At 32.7% G+C, this 12155-nt stretch overlaps 1 protein-coding gene across 1 annotated transcript; it reads right to left on the reverse strand.

Moving 5' to 3' along the window:
• Nucleotides 1-6605: 6605 nt before the first annotated feature.
• On the reverse strand, nt 6606-8178 carry LOC105799996 (polygalacturonase). Its single transcript, XM_012630830.2, has 3 exons — nt 7694-8178; nt 7063-7581; nt 6606-6986 (listed from the first exon to the last, which is right to left on the reverse strand). The coding sequence occupies exons 1-3, from the start codon at nt 8135-8137 to the stop codon at nt 6768-6770; spliced, it is 1182 nt and encodes a 393-aa protein (XP_012486284.1). The 5' UTR covers nt 8138-8178; the 3' UTR covers nt 6606-6767.
• Nucleotides 8179-12155: the final 3977 nt, after the last annotated feature.

Genomic DNA, 12155 nt, shown 5'->3' on the forward strand with positions numbered 1-12155 from the left:
AATTTAATAATATATCTAAAGGTTATTGCATCCACCACAAAAGAATATTATATTTTTTCATAATCAATTCCAGTACTTAGCGAAAAAATTTATATTTTTATTCCGCTTTTGCAAAACTACTTCATTTGCACCCTCACTGGCTTTATACCTTTAAACATTTTGACTACTGGTCCAAACACTCCATGAATTTAATTGTACTTGAGTTGCGTCTTTCTATTTTGATCAATTTATTTCATATCTATATTTCTCAATAGATTTATTGAAGATCTTCCTTTTATTTCATTATTTCAATAATAATATTGCATGCAAAATCATTGTCGACCACTTTAATTATTCGGTTCCACATTTTCTCGAATTGATATAACTTATCGAGATATCTTATTTTCATTATTTTAAAATTTAGTTTCAAGTACCTGGAGCACCCACCTCCACTATAAGACCATCTAGAAGAATTTTCATATTTGGAACCGATCAATCTATTATTTATTCTAACTGATTGTCCTACTAGAACTTTGATTCAAATTAAAATATTAGATGGTATATAACACTTGGTTATTCTCATTAAGTTTGTAAATACATCTAACAGTTAACTTGTGATGAGTTATCCATATTAAACTTCTGGTTCAAATTATTCTCCCCCTAGCTCATTACAAGTTATTATTTCTCTCCCCTAATGTCGGGAAAACTATTGAATCTCCAATACATTCAAAACATCTACTAATTAATATATATTCCCAACTTTCTTTGAGGATTCACTTATCTTTATGCGTTGTGGTAGAGTAATTGGAACATATACACACATACACAAATTCAAAGATGAGAAATATTTAGCTCTTGATCAAAAACCAATTGTAATGGGGAGTATTTATAACTTATTGGCTTGATGTGTACAACACGTAAATCAACATAATCTCATGTTGAAATAGAAAGTTTAGTTCTCATAAGTAATGGTTTAGATATTAATCAAAAGCATTCAATCAATAATTTCTCTAAACCATTATGCGCATAAATAACAAATTTTTACAAAAGTTTTTCAAACTCAATCAATAAAAGACTGAGATGTAAACTTACCAGTATTAGCAAGATGAATTGTCTTAATTGCATGATCTAAAATTTATTATTTAAACAAGCAATCTTGCAAACGACAGGTTGCAAGTTGATAACACGTATCTGATTATTTTGTAGATGCATCTACCAAAATCATATAAAACCATCCACATGGTGGATGAATGGACCCATATTCGTTTCAAAAATGCAAGACATTAAATCTTAACTTTAGCTAGTGAGCTTCTAATAATCAATTTTCATTGAGAACAAGCAACATATGAGAATTCTTTTAAATTAAAGAACCTTCTGTTTCTTTAATGAATGTCCATATGAATTATTAATTAATTTTCGCATTATATATGATCCAGATGATCTAACTGGTCACGCCAAGTAGTAAATGCATTTGTATCAAGAAACTTCGGTTTACTTTAATATGTGTTTCAATTGTACTAAATTGTAACAAATTAATAATTTTACTATCATTCATTTTACTTTGTATCCACATATAAGTAATATTGTGACATTTACTACTGGAAATGTCTAAATCAATGTGAAGTCTATAATGCCACTAAGTCAATAAATATAATTTCCAAATAATTATATGCGATTCATTTCAGAAATATGTCAAAATCTTCAAATACCAAAAATCTATTAAAAGCAAACTTTGAGAGTTCTCATCAGTAATATTTTCACGTAATTTTAATTGAGAACTTATTCGAATACTATAGAGTTATACTCGGTTTTAAAAAACTTGCAACTTGGTGCATCCAACCATAACGAGCTTTAGATAGAATTATCATATTCTATTACTCATAAGTAGATCTTTCACAATTAAATATTTTGCTTTCAACCCCTTTAATAGGGATGATGACAAAAGAAGATCACAAAATTATAGAATAAACAAAATTAATAACCCAATCCCTTTTTATTCATATGAAATATAATATTTTCCTCATTCACAATCTCAATATAAGATCCATTATGAATATCTTTTAAAACTAATGGATTAACCATCACAAGTTATTAATATATTAGCTCTTCCGGAGTTTTCGACTAATTTTGTACTACTAAATATTGGAATAATATTGATTTGTTTCAGATCAAATAAGATAAATATTTTCTATCTGTAATGATAAAATTCATTACTACATTTTCATATCCTTCCTCAAAGAATATTGATTAAATGCTAAAGTTACATATTTTATGTAACTTAAATTGGTTGATTTATTAGAATGCACCACTAATTTTGCCATATTTATTGAATTTTGTGCAGAATGCAATTTTGGGCTAAATAGAAGAAAAGGAAACAATTGGGCTAGATTGAAGAAAGAAGCAAAGAAGGAGGGCCAAAGTAGAATTTTTCCAATATTAATTAGCTGATATTGTTGACTTAGTGGGAGATTATTTTGGGATATTTTTTATATTATGGAATATTTTCCTTGATTTTCTATACTAGTTGGCTCTTAATTTAGCAAGGCCACTAGTATAAATAGAGACTACATTTGTTCATTTTAATCATCAATTCATAAATCAACTTTCATCTTTGAATTCAATCTTTTCTCCATTTTTTCTCACGTAGCATCTGTTGTTCATAGTTTCTTTTTCTTCAATTTATTAATTCCTAGTTAGCCACCCAATTAAATAATTTGCAATTCCTTTTTCAAATTCCCTTTTTATTTACAGTAGCCAACCACCCATTTATCTTATTTAATTTATCCAATAGTCAACATGCCCCAAACCTTAGTTAACTAAACCCATTTTCAGCTTTTAGGTCGAATTAACCTCGTCAAAACCCGTGAGTTACTGAACCCGAGCAATTTAACTCCTAAATTCCAGACTTATTATTTCTCCGGATTAAGAGTATGATTTTGTCAACTCACAAAGTCGATCAACATTAAGTCAAAAAGACGCGTTTGATTTAGTGTGGTTAGACGACAGCTTGGAATTCGAAAGGAACGTTTCTAATCGGTTTTCTGTGAACACATTGGCGTGCCAAGTGGAGATTGCTGTTTGGTTCCGTCAAGGGAAGTAGTAACCGGATTTAAATGCCCCACGCGGTTGAGGGCACTGGTTCAAGCTAGGCTCTTCTAGAACGCAAAGCTGCCGGAGTTCTAAATCACGAACGTTTCGTGGTTGTTCGATCGGTAAGGGTTAGTTATTGGACGTTCCATAACTAATTTACACAAGGAAGAGTTGGTGTCCGAGGCGTCCTTGGTAGCTATAACTAGCTTATTGGAGAAGAGGAGTTCATTTAATTTCGAGGATCGGTTCAAAGACGAGGGAAAATCCGTGCCTAAGGCTGAGCTTATCTTAATTAATTCTTTTACATATTTTATTTAACTATTTTTATTATTCTGTCTTCAACTTTTACTTTTTACGATTTTTATTTATTTATTTCAGGCTCCAGATTTTCGACTTTATCCTCCCCCATAATATCTTGGGCACGACAACTGCCCCGACATAAATCTGGTCAAGAGAAGAACAATTTACAGTAAACCCAGTCTCTGAGGGATCGACCCTACTTCCTATACTGCTGAAATCGCAAATTAGGCGTAGGTTTATATTGGTGGATTCGACACCCATCAAATATTAACAGAAACAAAATATTTGGGCATACGCCACATATGTGGCCAATAATATTTCATATCACATTGATAAAACATAAGTTATCTTTACCCTTTGAAGAGTTATCTTGAGAACTCTCAATGTTCTCTTATTTATTATTATGTTCCCACTTTTAGTGGTTCATAGTTATATCTTTTATTTTCTTTATGTTTGCATTCACTTCGGGGAATGCAATAGATTTACTATGACGAACTTATAAACGTCCCAATAGATTCTTTATTTCATAATCACCATCGCAAACATGCGTAGATTTTAAATCAGAATCTATCTATTCATGTTGTCATTATTAGTCTTCAATTATAATAAACATGATATAATAAATAAAGTATAGTAAAATATACCTGAAGATATTTAACATCATCGTCATCACCATGATCCATTATGAGATTGAATCTTTCAACATCTTGAAGATGAAGTTGTAAGGGTGAAATTTTAAGATGAAAGAGGAATTGGATTTGGGGGACGACTTCGAAAGATTTTAAAAGAAAAAAATTGAGAATCATCGTGCTGATAACATGTTATAAAATAAAGAGAGATGGATAGAATAAAGAACAAAGAAAATATGAAAGCAATAGAGAATGTACATTGTTGATCAAAAGGGATGATTACAATGCTTCATCGGAGTCTTCATTTATAGGCATAAGAAGTATAAAAGAAGTAGAGATCTAATTCTAGTAACTATTAGAATTTTATTAGAATTTAAAGTACATTAAAACTTTATCTTGATCATGATGGACATCCACTTAATAAGATATTCATAACACCTATAATGATATTTGCTACTTTTTAAAAGAATAATTTTAAGTATTTTTCCAATTAGTGCTTGATTAATTTATGTCACCAACTTAGTTAAAGACATAATAACAAGAATAATGTCACACCCACGATATGGGAGGAAGGAAAAATTTTATGTAAAAAATATATAATAGAAAAAGGTATTTGGATCATAGGTGGAGAGATAAAGAACTTATATATGAAATTTTCTTAATCTCAATCCCGATTCTTGAATATGTGATAAGCCATAAAAGTAGCATGTTTTTAATTTCATTCTTGATGCGTTTTTGGATGATTTATCATGTAAATTAGTGAATTTGATGCTCCTAATCCTTTAAATACATGTTTTTATACTTAGGTTAGCATAGGGAATTGAAAGGAGCGAAAAACGGGCCAAAATCGGACAAAAATAGTTGTTTTCAGGATCCACATGGCCTGGGCATTTCCACACGGATTGGCCACACGCCTGTGTGAACCACACGGGTTGGCCACACACCCATGTATCGGCCCTTGTCAATTTCACACCTTGCTTCTCTTTTACGCAGAAAAACCCAATTTTTAGAGTTTCTGAGCATTCTAAAATTTATAAATACATATTAGAAGAGGACCTAAGGGGATACACAGAGAAGAACGAAGAAAAGACTCGAAGAAAGCCACCGGATTCAACTCAGAAGCGGATTTCCTTTAAGATTGAAGATCTTCATTCAATTTCCTTAGAAGTTTTATTGAGTTTCTTTATATCTTGTTGTTATCCTAACTTTGAGATGATTTTATTCCAAATTATGAACTAAATTCCCTAGATACCTAGGGAAGATGAAACCTATGATGGAATCTTATTATTTGATTTCTGAATTACATGATAAATACTTGATTCTTGTTCTCAGTTATGTATGCTTATTTCTTATTTTAATATTTTTGAGATATTGATTCAAGTTTAATGTGTTTATTTCAGTGGAGCAAAAGTCCCTGTTTAAGAGTAGATCTAGCATAATTGAGTGGAGTTGCATGCAATCTTAGAAATAGGACGACATAAATCTACCGGATTAGAGTCAAATCTAATAGGAAAATCTATAGATCGAATTAATGCGACAATAGGAGTTTTAATTAGAAAGAGATTTCAATTAATCAACCTAGAGTCAGTTGTTCTTACTCTCGAAAGAAATATTAATATAATTTTGGGATTTCTACGGATTAAGGCGCAAGTGACTAAATTATTTAATTCAGATTCAAATTAATAAGTGAAGTCTAGGTGGATTCTTTCCGGGGTATTGTCTATCTCATTGGTTATTTTCGTTTATTTTTCCCAATTCACTCTTTGTCGCGTTCTTAGTTAATCTAGATTAGTAAATTTAGATTAAAACAATTCCTTCAATTTATCGGCTAAATAATAGAAAAATAGTAATTACTAGTACTTTTAGTCCTCGTGGATACGATATTCCCTTCTCACCATAGTTATACTATTGTTCGATAAGTGCGCTTGCCTTTGTCGTAATTATAGTTAATTTAATGACCATCAATATGTAATTTATGTTAAGTAGTGGTTTTAGTTCATTTATTTAAATGTTTTACATAAAAATATTAGAAGATAAAATAGTAAAAAATCATTATAAATTATAATAATATTTAGGTTAAAATAGGCTCCAAGTCTCTATATGTTTCACACATTTGGAATTTAGTCCTACTATTTTTAGATTTTAAGATTTGAGTCTAATTATTAACACTACTAAAAATTTTCTTTTAAATTTATTGGCATGATATTTTGAAATAAAAAATTAGGTACATACAAATTATCATATAGTGACGGCTCAGAAACTGTCACTAAAAACAATATTTCCGTCAACATAGGTCTAAAACCCTTAGACGGTCAAAAGGTTATTTCGTTATGTAATGTAATATAAACTTTTATCATTTTTAAATCTAAAATGTAGAAACATTAAATTTTTAAAATAAAAGTAGGACTAAATTTAAATGTAGGAAGAGTGCTAATAATTGGGGCATATTCCAACCTATAATATTTATTATTTTCTTGAAAATAATTTTTGACTTAATGCTTAATTAACTCATTAATTATATCAACTGTCAAAGATAACTAAATTGAAAATAGATACAAAACTCGAAATCTAAATTCAACTAAAGAAACTAAATTAATGAACTTGTACTTCAATTTTGAATTCCGAATTTCATTCTGTGTCTATAATCACTACAAACATCTCTAATTGCAATAATCGTGAGTGAAATGGTATTTGAAATTCATGTCCTTATGGTATTTTTATGGATAAAAAAAATCATGCGTTTGTGGATAGTTTTGAAGATAAATATTACTACAAGCAGCTTGAGGGCTGAACAAAACCAGAAGCGGTTCCATCAGCATTACTACAGGATGCTTCAGCTGCTTTGTTTCTGTAAGTGAGCTTCACGTCCTCCAGCTTTATATTACTGCAAGGATATTCTGAGCTACAATCAAACTTCACTGCTACTTCTGTCGCTGATGTTCCATGGATGTCTTGGTATGTCACATCGCTAATTTTTACTCCCGAAACCTGTGTTAATTCATTTCCTAATTTAATTAATCATTCCCAGCCGTTATAAATTTAATTAATTTATGTTAATATGTACCTGACCAGGGCAGTTCTTTTCATCTGGGCAGTAATGTTGATCAATGACGATGGGGTTTTGGACATCGGTCATGACTGCATGCTGAAAAAGTATGTTCCTAGCAAAACCAGAGCTTTGTCTCCCCCATGACTTTATTCTCACCCCATTTTCAGTGCCAGTAAATGCAACTGTTTTAACAGTCACATTCTGCACACCAGCTTCTTCAACTTCCTTCCCAAGACTCCCAATGCTGATCCCATGGCCAGGTCCACATGCCACCTTCTCAATCCATAAATTGTTGGTGCCGGGCCCAACCGAGACACAATCATCGCCTGTTCCGATTCTGGTGTTCAGAATGGTGACGCCGCTCGATGATTGCACATGAATGCCATCGGTGTTTGGGCTATTCCCAGAGGCTGACACTCTTACACCTTCCACTTTTACGTTGTTACAACCATTGATGACAATATGATACATTTGGCTGTTTAGCGATGTTAATCCTCTTATTACAATGTTCCGCGAATTGCTGAAGCCTAAGGACTGCAAAGCCAAATAATCAAATTTTAAAAAAGCAGAAATGGAGTCAAATTGAAGGATATATATATATATATACAATGCATGTCTGTGTGCAAGGAATTGTAGTCAAACTCACCGTTGCCCCGCTGGGACAGCCTTTGCCTGACCTCTTGCAAGTCCATAAGCCAGTGCCCTGACCATCAATTATCCCACCGTAAATCGAAACACCGTTTACATGCTCAAAGAGAAGCCAGTTTCCGGTACTTCCAATAACCTTATAATCCGATGGAGCAACAAGCGTGCCATCGATACGAAAAACAATACCATTGTTCTTGCACTGTCCACGAAAAACAACATTGCGCACCAAAAACCTCCCAGGCGGGACGTAAATAGTTGCGGGATTGATGGAGCCACAGGCCAAAGTCCATGCAGCAACCAAGGCTTGGGTTGAGTCAAAATTGTCATCGGGTTTGGCTCCATAGTTAAGAACGTTATAAGTCAATGGATCAGCTACCCCAGATGAAGCGAAGAAAAGTAGAACAAATGCAAGAAAAACAATAGATTTGGCTGCCTGTTCCATTTTTTTTCTTTTGTCCTTCTGGGTGATATAAAAATGTAGTGGTTTCTATAAGAGAGGAGGGAGTTGAGGGGATGAGAAGATACGAGAACTGAAAGGGGTATTTATAAAAGACTGATTGTGTCTAACTGGAAACGCAATGGGTTGTAATTAACTACAAAGTGAATAAAGCAACTTGGTCACGCCGAAATTGTTGATCTATTTACCGATTACGTGGGGATTGGTCTTTTGATATGTCCATGCATGCATGGCATGCAGCCGCTATTTGCTTGATTCGTATCCTAAGATATCACCATAACAATGTAAATCTATAACACATTTATCAAGTAAAATTAGCATCAATTCAGCGCTTGTTGGTTGTCATTTTGTTGACACGTTGCGATTCTTTGTAGAACAAGAAAGGTGATAATGTGTAAGTAATCACTTGATCTATGTTTACACAATATTAGTTATGCACATGGCGAGTTCTATACCGTCGGATTTTCTAAAACGAATAATACTAGAAAAAGATATTCTTGATTAACTGATATCAAAGTCTTCGAAGTATTAAAACAGTCTATCGGATATATATATATATATGTTAATGTACCGATCAGCAGTATGGTTGGAAGAGATACGAGCGAGGAAAAGGAAGCAGAAAATAAGGAAAGGAAAACATTAACAAAAAAAGAATAAAGAAATGAAGGAAGAGGGCATGCAAGCATGTGCTCCAAAGGAGGTATATGAGATGAACGTTGCTTAAGATTAGAGATTTCCAGATTTCCAGGGATAGTTAGTTTCTTAGTAGTTAAATATGTAATACAATAAAACAAAATGAATATATAATTTAAGAAAACAAGGAGAAGTGTTTTCATGCAGTTAACGTGAGCAACTGGCAAAAAGCATGTGCGAGCATGGAACAAGGGCGTCACCCCCATTGGCTTTGGGCATTAACATTAGGATTGGGTTTGGCTGGGATCCTCCCCCGGCTACCAAATTTCATGTTTTCAGCTGTTCTGTTATCATGTTGTGACTTTTGCGCAACGCTTGCCTTAGCTTTAAGCTTAAGAATATGAAGGAACAACAACAACGATGCCTCGTCTCAATCTCATAATTGAACTTTATCCTCATACTCATACATATTCTTTCATCATCAATTTCTTATTTATAAAAGATTCCAAGCATCCCATGATATGTATTATCCATGTTTACTGCAATAGTGATGTATAAAATTCTATGTGCTGATTTTGTAAATATATATATTTGATAAGAAAAAAGAAAGGATGATGGGAAAAAAGAGGGGCAAAATACCAAAAAAATCCACTTTTTTTTTAAATTTACCAAAATGGGCCCGGTATTTTATTATTTACCGGAATGGGCCCTTTTCCCCTAAATCGCGTCCACATCAGCACGAAGTCAGGGGACGTGTCAGCAAAGCGCGCTGAAGTGGACGCGATTTGCTGCCACGTAGCGCTACTGGGACGCGATTTCCCATGCGTGAAACGAGTAACGGTCATTTTTTTGACCGTTGCCCCCCCCAACGGGTCAAAAAAATTTATAAATACCCCCACCCTTTTTTTTTTCACAAACTAATCCTCTCTCAAATTTCCTCTCAATTTGCTCTCAAATTCCTTCCAAATTTCTCTCAAATCCATATTTAATCTCAATTTGCTCTCAATTTCCTCTTAAATCCCTATTTTTAAATAATTTTAAAAAAATTATTTTTTAAATTTTTTTAAATCGTAAAAATTTGTACGATTTCAGCAATGGCCGGAGAATTGACTCGTCTTGATAAGTAGCACATATCCGTCGAACAAATGAAAGGGAAAATACCAAAAAAAGCTACTTTTTTTAATTTACGAAATGGGCTCGATATTTTATTATTTATCGAATGGGCCTTTTTCCCTAAATCGCGTCCACGTCGTTGTGAAGTCGGGGGCGATGTCGTCAAATCGCGTCCACGTCGGTAGCGTTTTGGTCGACGTGGGCACAAATAGCGCTAACGTGGATGCTATTTATTTCCACTTCAGCAAAGCGCGCTGACGTGGACGCGATTTGCTGACACGTCCCCTGACTTTGCGCTGACGTGGACACGATTTAGGAAAAAAGGGCCCATTCCGGTAAATAATAAAATACCTGGCCCATTTCGGTAAATTTAAAAAAAAAAGTGGCTTTTTTTTTGGTATTTTACCAAAAAAAAAAAAAAGAGGATATATATATTGAGAATTTTGACTAAGTCAAGTTGCACTCAACCAATCAAAATTTGTCTCTTTCCCAAATTGTTCCCATCAACACTCGACCCTCCCAAGTCCCCCACCCCACGACCACCTCGCCACCATCCTCCATCGACCCACCCGAATCAACAGCCCTGATCTGCACCTCCGACCACCATCGACACTCAAAAGTCCCAAATCTATTTTTATTTTATTTTATATTTTTCCCGTGTTATTTTCAATTTTTCCCTTATTTTTGTTTTCAGCATCCTTGTTTCATTTTCATTTTCTTTCATTTTTTTCATCTTAATTAAATAGTTAATTTCGTTTTCCTTTGTAGGTTGAGGTTAAACAATGGATTCAGTGCCCACAGGGACGATAAATATGGTCGCTTTCACGAAAACCTTCCTACCTGCTTCGTCCCTAAAGTATAAATTGTATTTTTCACATTCTTGCATATGCTATTTTCATTCGGGAAAATTCAAGATTCACTTTGTCAATTATTTGAATCATGTAAACGTTAGAAAATTTCTAATTCTGTAATTTGATTTTGATAAGAAAACAATTAAATTCGCCTAATTAATTGAGATGATATTGTGTGCAAAATTGAATAAAGTCTTTGAATTGTGATCAATTGAGTAACCGAGGTCAAGTGCTTGGGTTGTAATTTGTCTTTACGTTAAAAGATTGAGTAACGTTTCTAAGCAATTCACTTACTCTGATAGTCTTAACAATTATGATTAAAGCTAGTAGTCATTTAGAGATGTGACAAGTTGAGTAATCGAGGTAGGATGCTTGGGTTGTCATCCTTCTTCGCGTAAAAAGATTTAGTGACACTCTAGATAAGCTTTTTAATTAGGGAAAAAAAAAGAGAGAAATGAACACAAGAAATGGGACAAATGGTTATTTATGGTTGCAAATTTTTATTTAATTTTGGTATATTGACAAGTTAGCATGAAATGATATTATGGAGCCTGATTGTGAGAATATTTGATAATTATGCGTTTAATTGAATTGTGAATCAATGTGTTAACTTGAGAAAGATAGTTTGGGATCGATATTTTACTAATTTTTATTTGCTTGGTTGGATTCGGGATTGTGGTGATTAAATTGACTTGAATTATCATAGTATGTTTGGATTGATAAATGCAAGAAATACTTGATTACTTAAGCATTGACTAAGTGAGGGAGGGGAATTTGGTAATGCGTTTAATTGAAACATCAATATTATTTATTTTAATTAATTTTGGATATGAATTTAACCTAAATTGACACTTAATTGATAATTTCTTATGTAAGCACAATTATTGTCTAATGTGTCAGGAAACAAGCAAATATTTAGAATAGACAAAAGATTTGACACAAAAACTCGAATTGGCGCGTAAGAGAGAGATCTTAGAATTTTTATTATTATTTCTATTAAGACTTCTTGTCATTTTTAAGTTTATCTCTTTTATTTTAGGATTTTATTAAATTAGCTTATTATTATTATTGGGGCTAATATTTGATACACTACCCGTGTATTTTTATTATTTCAAAAGCAATTTAAAAATTTTAACATGCGTCTCTTAATTTTTTTAAAATATTTATTTTTAAAATATTTTACAATATGCCTATAAAAAACTTGCCAGCCTCTTTCTACTTGTAAAATCTAATAACTCTAATGGCACATTATTATATCCGTTAATTAATAGAGGGGGAGGCGAACAGCTAACTAGGAACGAGTAAAATCCAATTCGAGTAGAAAAATTTTATAAAAATTTCAAATTTTGAATTAAATAGTTTAAGTTATTCGGATCAACTCGAATAAAAAATCAATTTTGTTGGTT

Source organism: Gossypium raimondii, chromosome 9 (assembly GCF_025698545.1).
Source record: "Gossypium raimondii isolate GPD5lz chromosome 9, ASM2569854v1, whole genome shotgun sequence".
NCBI classification, from domain to species: domain Eukaryota; kingdom Viridiplantae; phylum Streptophyta; class Magnoliopsida; order Malvales; family Malvaceae; genus Gossypium; species Gossypium raimondii.

Excerpts from the sequence above, each read along its gene's own strand:
- LOC105799996 (XM_012630830.2), bottom strand. The coding sequence starts at position 8,137 with ATGGAACAGGCAGCCAAATCTATTGTTTTTCTTGCATTTGTTCTACTT. Across the intron at positions 7,582-7,693 it reads GCTGTCCCAGCGGGGCAACG|TCCTTAGGCTTCAGCAATTC; the intron begins GTGAGTTTGACT and ends TTGGCTTTGCAG. Across the intron at positions 6,987-7,062 it reads AAAAGAACTGCCCTGGTCAG|GTTTCGGGAGTAAAAATTAG; the intron begins GTACATATTAAC and ends GAATTAACACAG.